Here is a 21,310-nt window from a genome sequence, read left to right as displayed (position 1 = left end):
TTTGATATAATTTCTTTTCTCAAAAAACTAATTGAAAATGTTGCTTTGAGTAACCTTTTAAATTTTAGTATTTTGGAGATATAAAAAGCTTATTAATCAAACATTTAATATTGATTTTTTAACAAAGTCAAACAATTAATAGTAATCAATAAGTTAAAATTGATTGATAGGTTAATTATTTACCAAACACTGATTGATTTGTCATGAGATCTGATTATGCGAATATATTTTATAATATTCCTACACAGCAAAATACTCCAGCACAGAATTACCAGAACTGTGAGCTTGGTAAAGAACCAACGGTTCTTCAGATACTTGGATACGCCTGCAACGAGGCACTGGCCGTAGGTGCGGTCACGGGTCTGGACCGGAGAAGGATCACCGCCTTGTTTGGTTTCAGGAATCTCACCATCCTTGCGCCTCTCCTCCTCCGCTGGTGATCTCTGCCTCTTTCTCGCGCTCTATCACTCGTCTCGTCTCATCTCGTCTAGATAAGACCGTCTAACATAGTAGAAGAAGAAGAAGAAAGCAATGCTCTGTGTTCGTGGGGGTATACTCTCTCTGCTTCTTTCTCATTTCATTTAAATATACATTTGCACTAGCATACACAAGTGGCCTGAAATGCACATTAAGTGTTTGTCAATATTCCCCATAGAAGGATTTTTTTTTGGGGGGTTTGGCGTTACTTGCAAATACATTTCCTACCTAGACGGCGAATTTGTTTTTCAGGGCTAAATGCGGGGATCCAGCTTAAACCCGAAATCAAAAACTTGCTCGCGCGAGGTAATCAAGAATCTTCAAGTTTTCAAATCTCTCTCTTTTCTTTTTGGTTTTGGTTTTCGTACGACTTCATCATTTTAGTAAGAATGCAAGATGTTGAGCAATTAAGTGGATACAAATCCAAAATTTCCCTTTTTAATGGATTATTTGGAAAATGGGTGGGAGGAAATTTTGAGGAGCTTCAACCTGTGGTGTATTAGGAACTTGTCAATGCACATCAAGGTGTGCATTTAATCCAACATGTTTTAATTGCTGTTGTTAGTTAAATAATGCTCCTGATTCTCTTTGCACAGTATAAAAATCTTCCCAAACAGATGCACATAATACTTTAATAAAGTGAAATTCTGTTTAGTAGTGCCTTTTTATGGAATGTTTCTTCTGTAAAACTGGGAGATTGTGCATGTGAATTACTGATAAGTGATAACTAGTTATTTTTGCTGGCTCATAATGCATTGATTGTTGTCTTGTATATTCATTCATTCTGCAGATCTGTCAAGTAGAGAAACACATTCTGCTAGCATAAAAACTTCCTCAAGGAACAGAGCATGCATATTGAAGTCAACCAAAGTATCCTGTGCTCACAACGAGCAACAAGAGAAAAGACATTTAGTCAAAATGTGTGGAATAACATCAGCTAGAGATGCTGCTTTGGCAGCAGAAGCTGGTGCTGATTTTATAGGTATGATTATATGGCCTAACTCAAAGCGTTCTATTTCACTAACTGTTGCGAAGGAAATTTCAAAAGTTGCGAGGGAATATGGAGCAAAGCCTGTTGGGGTCTTTGTAGATGATGATACTGATACAATATTGAAAGCATCTGATGCAGCAGACCTTGAATTGGTTCAGGTAAATAACTCGTGTATATTAATTTCCTTCTTAGATTACTTAGTTGTTCTTCTTCAGCACATAACATGTAAAAACGATGCAGCTTCATGGGACTGGTTCACGAGATGCTTTTCCAATTCTAGTGAAGGAAAAACGAGTAATATATGTTCTTCATGCAAATGAAGATGGAGAACTTTTGAACACTATTTCTGATGAAGAGTGTTCTATGGTTGATTGGGTTCTAGTTGATAGTGCCAAAGGTGGCAGGTATCAGCAAATCCTACTATTTCTATGCTCTCAAGTTTTCATGCCAATTCATTATCTCTAAAGCTTAGTTCGCTACATCTTATAAAGATTGGATAGGAACCAACTTTAAGTAATTGCTTGGGTGTTCTTGTGTTTCGGGTTTTGTTACACTACTTACTGAATTGGTCGATGGAATGCTTGATTTGTCTTTTGTTAACTAACCTATAAATTGCATTGCGAATTTATTCATACCATAGACATTTCAACAACTTAATATTTACAAGCAGAATGCTTTTCTGTTTGGTCAAACCTAAATTTTAATAATTTGCAGAGTTACTGAACAGCTTGGTGAAATTAAGGTTTTTTTTTTTTTTCCTTATTCTTAAATGAAAAATATATTTACTTTTCAGTGGTAAAGGATTCAATTGGGCACGCTTTAAGCTCCCGCCAATCAGAAGTAAATACGGGTGGCTCTTGGCTGGAGGGATTTACCCCGGGAATGTATGTGAAGCGCTTTCTACTCTAAAACCACATGGAATTGATGTCAGCAGCGGCATTTGTGCTCCAGATGGGATTCAAAAGGATAAGTTGCAGATACTCTCCTTCATGAATGCGGTGAATTCTCTATGTTGTTAGATGACATCACTACTTGCAAACAGACCTTGTGTTAGAGTATGAGCAGAACTGTGTTAAGAGTACGTCTTTATATAGAGGGTCTTTGCGCCATTCTTATATAAAGAGTGCAAGATTATTAGCATACATTATTTCTCATTTTGGTTCACTTGCTCTGCTCAAAAAGGTGCAACATGATTGGACAATTAGAACATGTTGAATGAACATTATTGAAAGCAGTCTGCATTAGTGCAACGGCATTCTTGTTGATGGTTTGTGGTGAAATTACTCCAAAAATCAGGTGTGAATATTCATTGTTGTGTACCAACTGTGTCTGGGATGGGGTCCATCTTCTCATGAAATGAGATGAGTGTAAGTTAGGCAATGCTAGGAAGCTGGTGCTACAGATGATTAGGGATGACAATGGAGCGGTAAGCATATCACTGCCATACCTATACGAGTACAAAAAATCTGCTCAATCCCGCCCTTTTGTCCAAACCTCACTATTGGAACAGGATACATATATCTTGTCGGGTGTAGATACAATTGACATCCAATCTTGCAATTTGTGGTGTGGTAGTACTTGATAAAATGGGAACCAAATTGCATCATGTTTGCATATAAAACTACTACCTGTATTGTATTTTATATTTGAGAGTAAATTTTACTTTTCTTTCTTCAATCAATTTTTTATATGTAATTTTTAAATTTGACTTTTATTTCCAATAAAACTTTTAATATAATTTTAAAATATATAATTAATGTTCAATTAAATAATACATAACATTGAAGACTTGATTAATTGAATCAAACACATAAACAAGATGGGTTGGAGAAATTACAATATTAGACATGTGGTTAGAGCAATTAGTCCTTGATCTTGGTTGGATACTTGGATATTCAAGGAAGCATACTTTAGTGTCAAGATTGATGATTATTTCTCCTAAATAGAGATAATAAAACTTTTCATGTGGTGTAAAGAAAAGATCTAGTAGGGACATGATTGGGTGGATTTTTGGATAAGAAAAACATAAGGTTATGGACTCGGTTTCATGAGATTGTAGCTTTCATGGATAGCTTAGTTAATTTTCAAGTGAAAAATTGTATCTAAAGACACATGATTGCGTCCAGATAGCTATAGTGTAGGAGTTCCATCCCTCTTGTGAGGTAATTCTTTGTGAGCACTAGACACTGGTCTTCCTACTTAAGGGATTGTTGTGTCACTATAATTTAATTCCTCCACAATTCTTGTGAGGCTACGGTGTGAGGACAAGGATTTTCACCCTTTGCATCTAAGATTTTACGAGAATATAATTATTTATTTGGCAAAACTAATGATTCTTATGGTTATTATAAATGTACCTTCATTATGAGTTGATGATGCTTTTCAGCATTCCATCAATTATTTCTTCATTTTATTTAGGTTATCCTCTTACATGGCATCAATACCATAGCTGGGCAAGAGTAACAGTTACCATAATCACTCTCACCGAAAATGAAACCTTGTTCTCATTACAACTTTTTTTGTTTTGTTTTTTGGTCCTTTTGTGAGCAATCTCCCATCATCTTTGGAAATTGGAACAGTTTGTCACTATTCTCAGTGGTCCACATTCCACAACTAGTATAAGGTAGTGGCAGGATTTTCATAATATGTCCGTACGAGCTTAGCATAGTGATTTAATATTGAATGCAATTATAAAATTATGAGTTTTTCTAGATTGAGACAGATGCTCTTCATGTCATCCATGAGCTTCATGCTACCAATCTTGACTTTCAATTTGATCTCATCTTACTTTATGTAAAGATATACCATCATTCTTTTTAAATATTTTTTATATCTTTTGCTAAACGATCAGACTGCTCATATGTTAACTCGAGATTATATTTCTATGTCTGATTGTTAAGAGTGACTTGAGCACCCACCTTCTTATATTTGTGATTTTTGTACTCGAGTTTTGTTAATGGTATTTTCTTTGTTGCTTCAAAAAAAGAAGTTAATGCACTATCCAGTATCCATAACAATTTTCAACCAATAATATCCTGACACAAGGCCGGCCTATGACCATTGACCAAAACCCTGCTCCCATCTCGCCTCTGCGCCTTCGCTCATCCCTGCATCGCTATCGGCAGTTTTCAAGGTTCAAATTGAAAATTGAAAATCTTTTTTATATTCTTCGTTCTTCAACTTTAAGAGGGATGAATAAATTATGTTGGAAAAGGACAAACAGGCGAAATTTACGTTCTTAATGAATGCTTACATACGCACAATCATATATGTGTTTTGCTGTTGATCTGCGTAGCTTTTTATTGAGGGAAGCCGCAGTTTCGCAAGTCTAGAGAACTGAAGAGAAAGTTCGTTTCTGTTTTTCTTCTAATTTGTGATTTTATTATTTTAATAGCCGTTGATATTCTATTGTTTAATTTTCACGTCCTGGTAACTGGTAAGATGATCGGATGCAGATTTTGGAAAAATTTATTGTAATTAGAATATATAATCGTTTCTGTGAAATTCACTTACAGACTTGCCATTCACACAATGCTTTGTTTGTAATACCAGAATGGAGAATGTTTGTATGACAAGAATGGGAAAAGAATGTGTAGATGATTGTGATTAGAGAAGAAAGATTTGGGGTTTTTTAGTTTTTTAATCACCTGATTAGTCTATTACTCTACTAGATCACTCACTGGGAAATGGGAATACGCCTGACAGGACTATTATTTTATTTCTTATGTTAGTTGAAGCAAACCCACTTTTGAATTTGGATTTTCCATGGGATTGGTGTCTTTTAACGAATCTGCTAAAGGTGCAGCTCGATTGGGAAGTAGAAAACTGTGCTAATTCCAGTAGTTGCGGATGGATTGGATTTGGAATTTGGATTCAGTGCTTCTCTGATTATTATTTGCAGGTGTGAATATTAGGGGTGAAGTGGTAAACAAAATGATAAAAAGGCGATCTTACAAGCTTGACCATGGGGATAGAGATGCTCCTTCTGAGTCATCTTCGTCTTCCTCTGACTCTGAATTAGAGACTAAAGCAACAGAAGAAGATCATGAACAAAAAAATCATGAAGAAGAAGATGATGATAAGGACGACTACAAAGACAGTAGTGGTGGTTATAAAAATAACAGAGTCACCGAAATGCAAAAGCAAAATATAATAGGTTCTTCATCGTCTGGTAAGTCCCTGACCAATTTTAATTCCTTGTTGGCCTCTTCATACTCATTCTCTGGTTGATTAATTGTGGGTGCTTTCATTCTCCTTAAAGAGAACAATAAATTAAGGAAAAGAAAACAGTGATCTTTTACTTCCAAATTCAAACTCTTATGATAGTGTTTAAATCAAACTTCCACAGTTAGTTGGTTTATAATAAGACTAACTGTAGTTGTTTTTAGACTTGAATTTAAGTTATGACATGGTTTCATTGCTGAAGCTAGGAATGACAATGGGGTGGGGAGGGGGATATATTCCTGCCCCCCACACCCGCATTCCCACCCCACACCCTGCACCCGTGCCATCCCTCATCCCTGGGATGCGGGTAGGATTGCCATCCCTAGCTGAAGCTCTTAATTTCCTTATGTTCTCACCTTTTTTTCTTTATTCCTATATGCAGGATATGAGAGTGAAGATAGCTCTGCGCATGAAGTCAATCTAGACTCCTCAGGTTGAAATGTTAAATGCAGTTACTTCCTGCTCTAGTCTTTGTTGTCCACATGGCATTGCTGTGCATATATTTTTGTGCAATATGCTTAAAATCTTCTGTACTACATAGGAGAGGTTATAAATGTAAAGTGGGGACTCTTCAGTTTCCCTTCCCCTCTGAATAAGGTTATTTCATTATGCTTTGTTTCTCCACAGCCTTTATAATGGGGAACGAAAGAAATTTGTAGTAGGGAAAAGGCCAAAAAGTTAACTGTCCATTTATTTATTTTTCACTTACTATTGGAGTAGATAATTGAATAATTCCTTGTTCTAGTTTCCTAGTTAATGCCACTTTCATTGCTTCTTTGGGCAAAAAGGGTTTAAGGTTTTCTGACTTATGAGGAACATTTGAAGGCAACTATAATCGTATGCTAGGTCTCCTATATATCCCAAACATCAAGGCCAAAACATAAACCACATGAAGCTCATTCTATTATGTATCATATCTGTCACCTCAATTAGAATTTATAGAAAATAACTTCATCACTTGAATGCTAACTGGAAAATTGGTTCAAGCCCAAGAGGTAAAAGTGTTCAGGTACTTAATCACTTTAATTTTGGATGCGATAGTCAGGTTGAATGCCTACAAGAGCTGAATATAGTTTGTTAATGTTGCTTCAATTTGCAGCACCATTGCAAACTTAATTGTCTACCACATATATTTGGTATTGAATACTTGAGTTTTTTCATGTATACTTCTAGCACAATGCTCCCTTGGCTTTTGATCTTCTTTCCCAATTGATGTAGATAATTTAAATCCTTTGTCATTATTCATTGTTTTAAAGCTTTCTAATTTTTAGTATTGTTATTACTGGCAGGGCCTCCAACAAGTGATGATGATATTGAAACTATAAATGACAGAAAAAGCATCAGCGAAAATCATTTGTTTAGCAGGGGCATTGGTGAATCAGAAAATATTCAGCATAAAACTGTGACCAAAGTGGATGATATGCCTTGTGAACGTTCAAACTACATCCTGAAGCATAAATCTGTTTTCAAGTGCAGGATATGTCCTAGAATCGTCTGCTTGTCAGAGGAGACTTTGAATATTCATCTGAAATCCAGAGTAAGTATTTACTCTGACAACTTTTCTTTTCCAAATCAAAATGAAATAATTTCATGAAATATCCTCATTGCTGAAGACTTGGGGTCTGTTTACTCGGGAATCTGTTATATGTCCTCCGCCAGTTGACTGATTAACAGAGGGCACTGCATTTTATTGTTAGAGGCATGCCAGATCTGAGAAGTTACTAAAAGATGGTAGGCTAAAGATTATGCTCAATGACAATGGGAAAATTGATAGAGAAGAGGAGCATTCAAGGAGAAAGGTATGCTCTTCTGCATTTTGGATCTTGATTAACCTGATACTCATGTAGGCTGCTCAATTTATTTGCTCAATACGTCATAGGAAAAGACAGTGCAGGTAACAAAGAGAAAGAAAGGATTCAAGAGGCAGAGGTGGGGGAAGAGGTCACGGAAGGTAAAATAATGTTGATTCATCTGCCTATGTTGCTCATGCTGTGATTACATATAAAATAGACTGAGTGCATGTTGATTCTATAAAAAGACATTGTAGGAAAACAAAAAACTGTTTGAGCATGGATAATACAAGAACAAAGATCAAGCCCAAGATAGGGTGGAAAAATGACAGCTGAGAAATATGTGATCAGTGATTGCCTCTTGTGATTTGGGCAAGTACAGGAACTGTGCAATAAGGAAGCGTGTACATACATGCAGGAGAAGTTGAAAGTAAGCTTTTGATTACGGCTTTTAAGCAGAAGTATCATTTCGGACCGACAGAAACCGTTCTTTCCCAAAATTTTGAGCAGGCAGTGGGGTGGTTTAATACGAAGACTAGAATTTTGTCAATGAATGTCGGTCCTTTGGCATGAAGAACAGAAGTTTATATTAGGAGTGAGATAAATTTTGAAGACCCTTTATTTGATCCATAAATTTTCATCAATTCTTGGTGTTCTTGATTGTGCCAAATCTTTAGATGTTATTTCTTGAAGATATGCCAATGATATGAATACTGGATTAAGTTTGTAGTTTCCTTCACCTTTAATCAAACACTTATATTGGTTGTTTAATCAAGCCAAACAGTTAATAGTGGTCAAATAAGGTAAAATTGACCGATAAGCTAATTATATTACCAAATAGAATTATTAAGACAAAGGAAATGGATAAACTTTTCACGGAACTAACACAAATTTCAAAATGTCGTATCACACGCTCTCTCTAGTTGTTATAACCTAGATTGTATGATTGAGCCAATCTAATTAGATGCCCAAAAGAATGCATGATTGCTAGCAGCGTCCATGCAAGAGGAATGTAATATTTAAACCTCTTTGGATGTTAGCATTCAAGTGCGTGCAACATTATTGAAAGAATCCAAATTTACCCCCTTTTTTTTGGTCAAGAAGTCAAAAACATGAGAGAGAAAAGTAAGAAGAAAAAAGTTAGGGTGAGTGGGTGAATGTCAATTGGCTACTATCCTGATGTGCTCATTAGGTAGAGGCGTAGAGCTGGTGTGTGTAACAGATACCACTCCTTTTTAATGACTTTTTAAATTCAAGGAAAAAAATCTAATTTTAACACTTAAACTTGATTTTTTCTCTCTTTACATCATTTTCTTATTCTCAAAAAGTAATAACTTAACATTTTGAGCCAATGAAGATGCTCTAAGAGCAACCCCGACAAGTTTAATTTTTTTGACAAATTTTTTCTTGCCAAATGAAAAAGAGAGGATGATTTTAAAAAAAATAAATAAATAATAAATAAATAAATAAAACCAAAGCTGCTGAAAAAACAATTAAACGCATCCGATTGGCGCACTAACATTCAACTAAAAGGAGACATGACATAAATCCTTTCGAAAGACAACATTCAACTGAAAGGAAGACATTATATGAACTTTTTCAAAAGCCAACATTCAAACAAGAAGAAGGCATTATATAAACCCTCAGAGAAGCTAAGGCAAAAAGGAGGCATCACTTAAGCCATTTCGGGGGATAGTGCAAACTGCAAGGAAAAGGACAAAGTCCTTCTAAATAGGAAATGAAGGCACCAAGCAATTTTCTAGAATACATATCGTAGGTAAGAAAGGTCACAATGTAAAGGATTTCCTAAGTTGATTCCCAAGCCAATGGGAGCTTCACCCAAGCATCCTCTATATGGGGGATGAATGGAAAGTGCAACATTGTAGTCACCACTCACCATCATGTGAGACTATTCTACCCAAGGAATACTTTGCACTTTTGTAGTTAGCTAAAAAGGACAAGGGCACAAATAGTCAAATATAGTTATGTTCATATCATCATTAGTCAAATATAGTTATGTTCATATCATCATAATACTATTGTACAATAGATTATGAATTTGTAATTAATTTAAGGGTGTTACAAGCACATAATATGAATATGGTCCATAATGCGCATGGTGGACCTTGATCCATGATATAATGATTGAAAATGTTTGGTTGGAATAGCAAAATCTCATTTCATAAGTTGTAACACATTTCAAGGAAAGATAAGTCTCATCTTTAGTAGTTTTTCGTCCACGTCACAAACTATCTAAAGTAGCCTTGTTTATTAAGAGTTAATTTTCCGTACACGTCACAAATTATCTAAAATAGCCTTGTGATTAGGAAAGAGAAGATGAGAAGGGATGAAAAAAAACAAAATTGAATTTTTAAAAAAATTATTTGAATTGTCAGGCTGGGCGCGTGCAGTGCACGGACGCGCACAACATTCATTGCTTTGTTTAATCTTTCTCTTTCTTGGGACCACAAATATCTCCTAATTTGCAGAAGCATTCAACCCTTCTCTCTCTTAATTTCTCTATCATTCATGTGGCACAAGATCTGACATGAACCCCAACAAAAACCGCTTATAACGATGCTCTAGGAGTTCTACTACATAATTCTAAAATTTCACTCACCCAAATTACTTGATGTGACAAGCTTGGATAGGACATCTTCATCTTGTGGATCCTAGAGAAAGTTGTCTACATCATATATTTGGGAGTAGGGAATAAAAATTGAGAGTAAATTTGAAATTACACACTGTATACTTTTCAGAGTACTAATACACAAAAGACCCTACTCCTATACTAAGGAGTAAGGAGTAGGGAAGATCTCAAAATTAGTAATGAACTTTGAAGCACATACTCATGAAGCAAGAGATCACTTCATCCACCATCTATTGCAAAATTGAATTTCCACCAGTGAGTTACTAACTATACACAGCATTCCTTTCCACAGATAACAAGCTACTAGCTCTATATACACAACCCCCAAAATCATTATTTAGGTTCATTGCTGACATCCATTTTTCGAGTCTGAGAACTAAACATTTCAGCAATATCCGCAGCTATGCTACATTCCTCGGGATTTCTATCAGCAACGGAGCGAATGAACCTTGGGAATCTGACAGAAATACCCCGAGATGGATGAACTAAACCCATTGCTGCATGATGAACTGGTGATACTGTGAACTCAGCACCCCGTATCTCCCAAACTAGTTCGGGAGAAAACCACACATCAGGGACTTCAGCAGTTTGATAGTATGGTGGTTTTTGCCCCAAAATCTTATCCCCAGAGAAGAAGTCTTTCATCTGCAAAAAATGTAGTAAAGAAAGCAACAGTTCAATGTATGAGTATATTTAATTGAAATTGTTCTTACGGAATTATGCATTTATGCAACCCAGGTCCCAAAGCCCATACCAGCTGCAATGTAATTATGATAGTGTGTGTGTATGTGGGGTGGGGTGGGTCGATTACAGGGTAAAAACTAAAAAGAAGTTTCTTAATCAAATTCTCATTACATTTGTTTTCCATATTCATGTCCAAACAAAAAGTGGAATATTTTGTCAATGAGTTCACCTCTTTATAGAAAGCATCTGAAAACCCAGACATGGCACGACAGACGCTCTGATATTCTTCAGTGTCGGGGTTATAACAAGCCATGAGGAAAGGACTGTACCTGCAATGCAATAATGAAAGCACATAACAGTCACATGAGCCACACTGGAGTCAGCATACATATCTCCTCAATGCCATTAAAAAGTAGATAGAAGGTATATATATATATATATATATATATGAAGGTTTTCTTACACAGGCATGTGCTTGCATTACCAAGACTAAGCCCGCTACATTTCATAGATCACAATTTACCCCAGAAGATATTCCAATAAACTCATCCCAGATCTCCAAGTTGAACTCAAATATGATGTTGCGAGACAACTAAGGAGTAGAAATTATATAAGAAACAGAGATATTAATCATTACCATCCTGCTTTCCTTCCGTTCCCGTACCAGGCACCAATGGGCACCAAGTCGAGGGAGTCACTTAATCCTTCCACATAATCTTTCTTAACCTGCAAAATTGAAAAGATAGTTCAGCAGCAGAAACTATATTAAACTGTAAAATAACATGTTAAAAAATAATACCTTCAGCCATGCATCAGAGCGCTTTGATGGTGTATACCCAGCATCTACATCAAGAGATTTAACCATAATTCCTTCACATGAAGATTGTAATGCATCATTGAGAAAGCAGTTAATCCTTGTTAATGTAGCTTCATTATCTGTAGAAGAATCATCTGCTTCTACCTAAAAGAAGGTCGAATTAGTGGAACCAACAACAAAGTGACAAAAATTTAATGCAACCAAAACAAACTTACTGTCATTTCTCTTGCATACTCAAAGTATCCTCCTTTACCCTCACCAAACAAATCCTTCAAATCTGATGGCTTAAAAAGAAAAACGTTAGCATATATTATCCTCTAGGTATAGTAAACAGTAAATATTTACAAAAATAGAGACATGCACACATTTTCGTCTTTGCCGCAGTGGAAGATTCAACAACCTGCCACAAACAGAAATTCTCCAGGCTTCAGAATCTCCTTTAGCATCACATAAACAGTCCGGACAGGACAGGAAGAAAGAAGAAATACCATAGAAAAGCTGGTAAATTTATCAAAGCTGTAATAATATTAAGAACTATATGGAAATCAGAGTATGGAGAGAATCCAACAACTCAAGAATTAAACAAGATTACTGGATTTATTGCTAAGGCCTATTTGAGAATTGCACCTCGTGTGATGCATATCAGGGTATAAATTGTATGCTTATGCATGAAAAATAAACACAACTTATAACAACAATAAAGCCACATTGACTAAGGAACTTGCCTAATGACAACATTACATCATAAAACATCAATATACACAGAATATCTAGAGCACCATTTCACCTTCACTTCTTCAACTTTAATAAGCTTAAAGTAAATGAAATCTTCCTACAATCAAAACATTCCATATGCTAATACAAGTACTACACTATGAGTCCAGGAATGCTAAAGGTGTGTCCATCTACAAGACTACAACATGAACCCAAAACAGGATGCTACACAGATTAGCTTGTGGATGATTAAAGAGCAAACACCCATATGAAGTGATCAAAATCTGTGAACTGCTGTTTTCTGCAGATCCACAAATCAATGTTGCATTTTAAGTAACTGTTAAGAAAGTGCAATAATCTATAATATTAATTGATAGCAGTGCAAGAATATGTGGCAAGACAGTACAACAAATTGAAGAAGTGGTTTGGAGATAATTACTGCGCTCCATTGGCAAACATGATATCAAAGACAAAAATGCATATATCAACCTGGAAGAAGAAAAAAAATATCAGAAAGAGTAGAATAACTTCAAAATTATTGCAGGAATATGAAGGATTTAAAGCTGCAGATAAAACTGTTCACCACTGAAGAGTAGCAGCACAAGGTGAGCAAATTTTTTGTAACTAATAGAGGTTAAACCAGAAGTGCTCAAAATTTTCAATCAAATCCTGATCTTCTAACAACCCACGGGGGATAGAACTATGTGTATTAATAGTGCATATGCATGGGGATGGTAGACCTTTATTTTATCTAATGTGATCAAGGAATCTTTACTCCCTCTTTCTCGGGAAGATAATTCTTGGAATGACATGAGTTTTGAATCATTTTTCCTATCTATTGCAACCACCTGTGAGCAAAATAATAGGGTATCATCACTCAGTAAACAGCAGAAGTTTCTTAATAACAATACAGTTGTGGCTATTTACTGTGACATTCCGTGCAACTAAGTGCAAAAGCAATACCTCAGCATCTAGTATGAAAGTTTGTCCAGTAAGATTGCATGATTCTTTAATTATATCAACTACATCAGGGAATCTTCTTGTTGTTTCATCCCCATTCCTTGAGAAAATGCGCACAGAGCCATCAGCTAATCTGTGAATCTGGGCTCGCTGGCCATCATATCTGAAAAATATAAGTTTCCAAATTCCTGATTATATATTCTAACATTACAAGTTTTAGTAATAAAAACATATAAAATGGTTGAATATTAAGTTTGTACTTGAAACAAACTCTCATTTTTTATAGACATACGACTCATTTCTTCATTAAACTGCATTAAGAAATAATGAGTTGGATGGCCTTGGGGACAAAGATCCACCACTAACCACTAGGAAGCTCCATATGTTAAGCAAGTAAAATAATAGTAGAGTTACATTATTACCAAATAATAATAACTTGATAGAAATATTACAATAGCCTCATTTGTTCATAAGCTGAGAGGTAGCTAAGGAGTCTCTTGATATTCCAACATGTGTTAATCATGAAACTAAACTCTTCAACTAAAAGCCCATGAAGTTTGAACTTCTAGCAAGAATAACAAAAGCTGCAAAACCCACTAGTTTCTTACATTCTTAACAAACTGTTTGGGTACATGCACCTCCAAATGGATGGCTTGTCTACAAATGTGTGGATATGTTCTAGTTACATAAAAAGGATGAAAGAACAAGGATGATATACAAACCTGAAATATGTAAAAGAAACTTTTAAGTTCCATGAAACTTACTTGTATTCACATGTAAAGGCTTTGTTTTGAAAACGGTTCAGTACTTGAGAGGCTCCATTAGTAATTCTACCAAGAGAATCAACAGATTTTAACAATAAGGATAACTATGATGATATTGTAAAAGAAACAAGTGCAGGACTGATTCAGCTAATCATAAAAATGATAGAAACATATGTAAATGTACTTTGCAAGCATTGGCTTGATTGGTATGCCTGGAACCATAGACAAGATCATTGAAGAAAATTCAGTCCCTTTTTCCATTAAAGAAGGAACAAGCAGATCCTATTCACAATAGATAAATGCCATTAATAAATGAAAAGACATAGAAGAAGTAGAGGAAGAAACTAAACAGATTTTTTTCCTACATTTACAAGCTGATAAATACACACGTACTAGTTAGCCTTCATCTATCCTAGACTCCTATCTAACTCTTTGTATATTCTGACTATTTATTTCCTTAACGCCAGCAAGAAAGCATGATTAAAAGAAAAAAAAAAAACAAACAAAAAAAAAACAAACAAAAAAACAAACAAAAAAAATAATAATAAAAAAATTATCATAATATTTCTCATGCATGAAAGCATGTTTTTGGATACTACTCCGTACTAAATAAAACCAAAGTAACAATCTCTCTAGGATAAGTATGACATGAACAGCCAACTACACTAATTAAATATCTGCAAGAAAAATCAACTTTGCAATTCAATACAAAAATTGAAGGCTCTACAACATTTTAAATGTGCAAGTCCTTAATGGACAGAAGAATATTCTTATCAGAGTTAAGACTTTTTCCACCAGCTAATCTTCTATATAGAGTACACAACAATGCTCCAATCATCAAACCATGCATGGATAGGTACCAAAAGGTGAGAAAAAGTGCAATGTTAATTAAGGAGAACTTCAATTTCAACTTCAGAAACGGAGTAACTAGAAAGAATATTTTGAGCTTTTAAGGAAATGGATAAGAGATCCCATTCCATGACAAAATTGTCCTTAGTCAATCATCAAATTCCACAAGGGAAAAGGAAAGGGCGGAAATGTCAGGAGATGACATGAAATCATGAGTATCCTTTATTTCCCCTACAAATCTTGAAAAAGAGAGACTTCTGTCCTATTTCAGATGTTCAGGAACCTAGTACAGTTATTAGTATGTACTAAAATTAGAATAACATTACATTTTAAATATACAGGACTTCAGAACAATGGAAAGCACATAAATTTGGCAAGTCGTTGATGTATTCTTTAAAGGGACTGGAAAATAAGCAAAGAAACCTAAATCAAACACAGGTAAACAACTTACCAAACTGGGAAGAATGTTATATGCTTCAACTACTTCTGTTGAAAGGCGCTAAAATTGAGGGAAAATGGACTGTTAGTAGCAGGAAGATCCCAACGGCAATAGCAGTAGGTTAACAAAAGAGTCTTAAATAATAAATGAGGGTATGGATATATTCATCCACAACCAGTGGGGGAAAAATGGATTTCTACTGCAAACAGGAAAAGATGAAAGTATGATTTTGCCCAGAAAAGAAGGGAGAAAGTGAGACAAATAAACAACAGACCTGTAAATGTTCTTTCATATTGCCAACAAGGTCTTTACTAGAACTAGAATGGATTGCAATTGCTTGAGCAAATGCAGGCAGAACAGTTCTCATCATGGCTCCAATGCGCAAATTTCTAACCTATGTATTAAAAGAATATCAAGAACATGCAAATATGCAATACAAGGTTTAAATCATACTGGTACAATAATCTGCAAGCGGAAAAAAAAACCACACACAAACAAAAAAACTGCTTGCGCGCACCTTCACCACATCTTTTGACATTGGCCCATGAAAGTACATGAAAATATATTATAGTACATAAAGGTACAATGGTACATTTAAAAGACATTTTTACATAAGTATTTTGCCTTTAAATATTAGTTGATTCTTATGAAGGCCATACAAATACTAAACAGCACGATGCATTAATTTAAACCTAAGCATACCAAAGTTCTGACAATAAACTTCATTTCCTTCTCTCTACATGAACGCAAGAGACTCAAAACAAGGCTTTTCTTCCGGATAGTACTCCCACTGCCTGTTTGAACACTGATGAATCATATCATACATAAGAATAATAATTTTGACAAAAAAGCTAAGATAGAAAAATAATCCACCACTTCTAAGGTTTATTCCAATGGTAAGTTTTAAGAGATAATAGTTTTGTTATTGAAGATAAAAATTTCAGCATAGGACACATTTCTACAAAGCAAGAAGGAATACCACAGGAAATGACAACTTACAAATCATACACAGGCCTACATATCGTTAAAGGAACAAGAGTAATGTTTAAGAGAGGGAACACAAAACAAACCACGAAATAGAGTGAGAGAACAGCCTTCACATAGCTGAAGAATGCAAGGGAATCTTTCATAGTAAATAAAATCACATCAACAAAAGAACCTGTTAAAAGGCTAGGTGTAAAGGTGGGCTGCTCAAGACATTTTCTAATATTTCCAACAGAACCCAACAACATATTGAGAGAACTGTTGTGCCATTGTGACGTAATCATGGTTGACACTGTACTGACACCCTCATTGAATTCCAATGGACCATAAATATGCAATTCACAGTCATAGAGCCTTTAAATTACCAAAAATAGAAGGAAAAAAAAAAACGTAACATAACATAGCATAACAAATACCTTATCTGTTTGAGTGTGGAAAATACACTTTGAATTGTTAACGTAGCAGGTGGAGCTAGTAAAGATTGTGTTTGCCGGCAAACTTGAGCAACATCACCTAATTCACTATTGACTTTTTAATAAATGTCCAAAATTTTAAATCAAAGGAAAAATCAAAAGTGCTATTCACCCAATCATAACCAGAAAAGGAAAAAAATAAATAAATAAAAGGGAAGCTGAAGAATGTAAAAAGGCATATATGTTTATACCAAGATCACCAAGATTTTTATACAAATCTTGTATTTTGGCTTTCTTTGCCCCACATGCCTCTTCCAGTGCTGCTATAACAATACTACCACCAATATTCAATTCCTGGATCACCAAAATTACACAACTTAGGTTGAGAATAAAGGATTCTTCTAAGAAAATACAATAGTAATCATAATAAAGGATTCTTCTACAAACAAATAAGAAACTGATTAGTACTTGAGAATCACAAGCAGAACCCCAAAGAAATTCCTCTCATAAGATTTCAAAGGTATTAGCCTTCAACAATTATATATGCCCTTTTAATAATTTATGAATAAATTCCCTGTCAATATACAATAAAAGATCCAAATTCAAATATTCAACAATTTAGATACGGAAACTTGGTTACTTAGGTACATAAACCATGATGAATGCAGAACAAAGGGAATAACCTAAAACAATGCTTAAAACAAAGCAAACCAAAAGTAACTATTTACCAGTAACCAAGGAACACATATAAATTCACCGCCATGGAATTGCAAGAGAGCTAAATAATTTTTACACTTTTACACAAAGCTAACTTGACTTTGTTCATGCCCTATGATGCCAAGTATTCAATAGTATATTGGTTTGATCAAAGAGTATAGTTAAAGTAAAGTTAGCTTTACGTAATAGTGTATAAAGTTAGAGTATGCATATAGTATTATTCTAAAATGCAAGGCAATAATTATCATTTCAAATAAATAAGAAGAGAAATATCTCATTAATTTCATGGAAATTTCAGGCTTACAAGCAAATAGCCAAGCATGGAATTAGACTAACAATATTTTCATGGTCAGGAGCTATCTTGTTTGTGCACAAATACATGGCAGGTAACACATCCTCTGGAGACAAAGCCAGCAAACTGCAAATAAGAAAAATTGGAATAAAATTGCACAACGTAATGGCACTTAAAGGAAAAAAGGTTACTGAAAGTTTCACCACTAGGTAATTTGACATGATAGCACCTAGCAACCAACAATTCTACTATGGAATCCAGGTAACATACCTCCTAAACATGTTGCACAACATTGATGTAGCTTTTACCTTTCCCTTTTCTTCCTCAACCAGTTCAAAAGTCCGTGCAAGATGTAGGTAAGGCGCATGCTGTCCACTCCTCCAGCAAGCTGGGGGAAGAGAAGAGGAAAAACACTCTTATGATAAAGTAAATTCATCAAAATGGATGCAGGAAACATAAACAATGGATTGCAATTAGTAACCATGTTCATTACAGGATACCAACCATGTCCCAGGGGTGAATATTTTTCTGGTGGAAGCGACACATAATTTTCAGCAATGTTCTCCATTGATGGTCCATTCAAAACCATATGAACCTCAGCTCCCCATTTTTTAGATGACTTAGAATCTTGAGAAGAAACCACCTTTTGAACACATTGAGATTTGACCCCCTTACTGCTATCATCATGGATATCTTGTTTCACTTCTGTTGCTTCATTGGCATGGTTAAAATATACATCCAATGCCCTATTGATGTCACCTTTAGTCTTCTGAAGTATAGAAGCAGCATGGTTTTGTAATGATTCATTACCATTAACAATTCGAATAAATTCATCAATCTCATCTTTATATGGCTCAGTAATGGCATTCAGTGCTGCATTTTTATCATTGTGGCAATACTCAATTGCGGCTCCATCATTTTCACTTTTGGAGTCAGGAGGCACTGTTTTACTGAAGAACTTTGTTATAGTACATTGCTTTGATCCACTAGAATCCATCTTAGAATTCAATTTTGCTCTTTTAGAAGATTTAGTTTCAGTATTTCTCTTCTTTTTACCCGGAGAAATACCACTAGTAGCTGACTTCTTCCTACTAGAAGATTTATAGTTCTGACTAGGACTTTTACTTAAAGAAACAATGTCATTTCTTTTGAGGCTCTTAAGAGGCAATGGCTGTGAAAGAGAGGATTCACTCTGAGTTAATTTAAAAGGCAATGAAAACTCATTCTTACAGATTTCCTGGGATATAGATGCACAAGATTCGCTGGTTACTACTTGTTCATGAAACTCAGTTTCATGCTCATAAAAATGAGAAACAGCATCAACAAGATTTCTTTCTGAAATCCTAAGTAAATCCATCATCTGTGATCGATTGACCCAAGAGGGCAAGAAGTCTTGAAGTTCTTTTATAGATTCCTCCATGGCATCTTCATCAATATTTTCTAAGCCTTGTAATTTAGATTCATTTTGAGGAAATGACTCCTCAATATTCTCCAAATTACCATCTTTACTGCCTTTGAGATCTGATAAAATGGGCTCATTCTGTATCTCTGATATCCCTATGTCACAAGCAGGTTTTTTGACAATATTCTCATCCACTCCTTGGATCACACGATGAAATCCCATTAGAAAATCTTGCTTAATAGCCATTTCATCAACCAAGCCAGCAAAATGCTTACGCATGGCATTAGCATGCTTGCTATCAAGCTTCTCAACATCTATACCAACTGTAGGAATAACACACTTAGGTTTCAAAAACTTCACATATTCTCTAAGCTCATCATAGTTTGAATGCTCACTATACGGCACAAGATGAATTTCAAAGGAATCTTTCTTCCTCACTGGAAACTTATTCCGCTTTACCTCATAACTCCAACCAGTAGGAACAAAGCCCACAACTTTAGAATACCCTTTCTCAGTCATAATCTCTTGTATTCTCACAAAATTAGGCCTAAAAAAGGGCCAGGTCTCACCCAAGACATTCCATCCAACTACATGAATATCAGTTTCAGATTCATCTTCAGTAAAAACTCCATCCCCATGCCCCAAGATTCTCAGGACTAACATTTTTCTATTTTCCACATGGATCTTCCTCTGACATCTCCGTGCAATTTCCATCAAAATCTTCTCTTTCCCGATAACATAGGTAGCAACAAGAAACAGGACACTCTTGAATGAGCCCTCATTCTCAACTCCACTCGACTCTATAACACCAACAATGTAATCAATAGCCTCTTCTTGACTGGGAAACACATACTTCGGATTACAATAAGTAGTATCCAGAAAGACAGCATCAGCACCAACAAATGCATTTAGTGTATGATCTAACTTCATCGAATCGCAGTACCGAAAATCACCAGTATGAACATATCGCTCAAACTTACCATTACAACTATGAACCGGAATTCTAAATAGGAACTGAACTGCGCCAGGGCAATGATTAGCATCAACCAGAAATACCTCACAGCCGTCTATTAATACCTGCTTTGATAGAGGTAAAGACACCACAAAGGGTGCCGGGACTTGAAGGACTTCGACAAGGAGGCGAGCAGTGATTGACGAGCAATAGATAACACCTCTGGTCCAATTGGGAGAAAGGCCGGTATAGTGGTCGGAGTGGAAATGAGAGAGGAAGTAGGAGATGGAGAAGTCGCCAGCGTGTTTGAAGCCATCGATGATGAAGCGAGTTTTGGGAATAAGTTTGGGTTGGGGGATAGTGGAAGGTAGAGTAGGGAGGGGAAGAGAGGGCGCAGGAATTTGGGAGGAAATGGAGTTGAGAGCGGCAGTGTAGATGGATGTGGAGTCTAGGGTTAGGGTTTCGGGTGCAGTGGACATGGCCGCCGGAGAGACGACGACTGTTACATGGAAGGGGAATAGCCGAATAGGTCGGTAGTGATCGGAAAAAATTAAAACAATCAAAATTAAAAATTGGGAAGATGATTTAGAAACTGTGGGAACTGTTGGCGTGGCGCCAAAGCTTCAGCTTATCTTAGAAGACACAAATTATGAATGGCAAAGCTCACCTTACAGGGTAGATTTGGGATAAGTATAAATAAATTATCCAATTATTTGAGTATTATAACTCTGTTAGAATGTAGTATTTGTTCATAGTTACTTTCTCTCAACCTACAGAAGCACAAAGAGTTAACAATTATCTTCACTGAGGCTCGAACTCAATCCCATCATTCATGTGAGAGTGTAAATCGGGACACCGGGTGCTACTAAAAAAAATTATCCAATTATTTAAAAAATAATAATTAAGCCATTTGATTTAAATAAGTTCAAACCAAATCTACGAACCTACAAAAATGTGGTAATAAACTTTTTTAATATATGACCTACCAGTTGTTACTTACTATAATTGTTACGTGTATTTATTTTTCTAACTAGGATTGTTGTGTGTATTTTGTTTAAAATAAAAAATTTCACCATGTACTTAAACCATCTACCAAATCTACAATTTCTTCTAAACATACCTAGATTGCAGCAAAAGTGCAACGACCAACATAGAAGAAGGAGCAAATATAGAGAAATTTTAGAGATAGGA

The 21,310-nt window shown here is 35.5% G+C and overlaps 3 protein-coding genes across 11 annotated transcripts; 2 read left to right on the top strand and 1 right to left on the bottom strand.

Annotated features, from left to right (window-relative positions):
- Positions 1-269: 269 nt before the first annotated feature.
- On the top strand, positions 270-3,145 carry LOC116019665 (N-(5'-phosphoribosyl)anthranilate isomerase 1, chloroplastic-like). The gene is made up of 5 exons (XM_031259954.1): positions 270-550; positions 730-783; positions 1,268-1,626; positions 1,709-1,872; positions 2,262-3,145. Exons 1-5 carry the CDS (start codon positions 532-534, stop codon positions 2,485-2,487), a joined length of 822 nt encoding a protein of 273 aa, XP_031115814.1. The 5' UTR covers positions 270-531; the 3' UTR covers positions 2,488-3,145.
- Positions 3,146-4,475: 1,330 nt separating this feature from the next.
- LOC116019666 lies at positions 4,476-8,211 on the top strand. Of its 4 annotated transcripts, none has more exons than XM_031259956.1 (7): positions 4,476-4,601; positions 5,370-5,639; positions 6,075-6,125; positions 6,982-7,229; positions 7,390-7,491; positions 7,572-7,643; positions 7,731-8,211. In XM_031259956.1, the coding sequence occupies exons 2-7, from the start codon at positions 5,402-5,404 to the stop codon at positions 7,737-7,739; spliced, it is 720 nt and encodes a 239-aa protein (XP_031115816.1). In that variant the 5' UTR covers positions 4,476-4,601; positions 5,370-5,401; the 3' UTR covers positions 7,740-8,211. The 4 variants fall into 4 exon arrangements, with proteins under 4 accessions (XP_031115816.1, XP_031115817.1, XP_031115815.1 ...); XM_031259957.1 differs by lacking the exon at positions 4,476-4,601 and adding an exon at positions 4,608-4,815 and having other exon boundaries at positions 7,587-7,643; XM_031259955.1 differs by lacking the exon at positions 4,476-4,601 and adding an exon at positions 4,608-4,815.
- A 1,984-nt stretch (positions 8,212-10,195) lies between these two features.
- LOC116019664 (DNA ligase 6) lies at positions 10,196-20,765 on the bottom strand. Of its 6 annotated transcripts, XM_031259950.1 has the most exons (19): positions 18,270-20,765; positions 18,036-18,153; positions 17,810-17,891; positions 17,008-17,110; positions 16,760-16,856; positions 16,062-16,164; positions 15,634-15,753; positions 15,372-15,419; positions 14,256-14,353; positions 14,072-14,137; positions 13,311-13,470; positions 13,088-13,195; positions 12,787-12,836; positions 11,999-12,033; positions 11,849-11,910; positions 11,616-11,777; positions 11,454-11,542; positions 11,046-11,145; positions 10,196-10,777 (listed from the first exon to the last, which is right to left on the bottom strand). In XM_031259950.1, the coding sequence occupies exons 1-19, from the start codon at positions 20,596-20,598 to the stop codon at positions 10,466-10,468; spliced, it is 4,242 nt and encodes a 1,413-aa protein (XP_031115810.1). In that variant the 5' UTR covers positions 20,599-20,765; the 3' UTR covers positions 10,196-10,465. The 6 variants fall into 6 exon arrangements, 3 of the variants coding, with proteins under 3 accessions (XP_031115810.1, XP_031115811.1, XP_031115812.1); XR_004098748.1 differs by lacking the exons at positions 10,196-10,777; positions 11,046-11,145 and having other exon boundaries at positions 11,466-11,542; positions 11,616-11,773; XM_031259951.1 differs by lacking the exons at positions 10,196-10,777; positions 11,046-11,145; positions 11,454-11,542 and having other exon boundaries at positions 11,635-11,777; positions 11,849-11,917.
- Between the last annotated feature and the right edge of the window lie 545 nt (positions 20,766-21,310).

Source organism: Ipomoea triloba, chromosome 5 (genome assembly GCF_003576645.1).
Source record: "Ipomoea triloba cultivar NCNSP0323 chromosome 5, ASM357664v1".
Lineage (NCBI taxonomy): Eukaryota > Viridiplantae > Streptophyta > Magnoliopsida > Solanales > Convolvulaceae > Ipomoea > Ipomoea triloba.
This window is presented reverse-complemented; position numbering and strand designations above follow the sequence as displayed.

What these genes read in the sequence shown, in the direction of transcription:
- LOC116019665 (XM_031259954.1), top strand. An exon ending in CAAAAACTTGCTCGCGCGAG is followed by an intron (nt 784 to 1,267) that starts GTAATCAAGAAT and finishes TTCATTCTGCAG; the next exon opens with ATCTGTCAAGTAGAGAAACA. An exon ending in GATAGTGCCAAAGGTGGCAG is followed by an intron (nt 1,873 to 2,261) that starts GTATCAGCAAAT and finishes TTTACTTTTCAG; the next exon opens with TGGTAAAGGATTCAATTGGG.
- LOC116019666 (XM_031259956.1), top strand. Translation starts at nt 5,402, where the DNA reads ATGATAAAAAGGCGATCTTACAAGCTTGACCATGGGGATAGAGATGCT. An exon ending in AATAGGTTCTTCATCGTCTG is followed by an intron (nt 5,640 to 6,074) that starts GTAAGTCCCTGA and finishes TCCTATATGCAG; the next exon opens with GATATGAGAGTGAAGATAGC. An exon ending in ATATTCATCTGAAATCCAGA is followed by an intron (nt 7,230 to 7,389) that starts GTAAGTATTTAC and finishes TTTTATTGTTAG; the next exon opens with AGGCATGCCAGATCTGAGAA.
- LOC116019664 (XM_031259950.1), bottom strand. Translation starts at nt 20,598, where the DNA reads ATGTCCACTGCACCCGAAACCCTAACCCTAGACTCCACATCCATCTAC. An exon ending in GCCTTTACATGTGAATACAA is followed by an intron (nt 13,471 to 14,071) that starts GTAAGTTTCATG and finishes TATATTTTTCAG; the next exon opens with ATATGATGGCCAGCGAGCCC. An exon ending in ATGTTTGCCAATGGAGCGCA is followed by an intron (nt 12,034 to 12,786) that starts GTAATTATCTCC and finishes TGTTTGTGGCAG; the next exon opens with GTTGTTGAATCTTCCACTGC.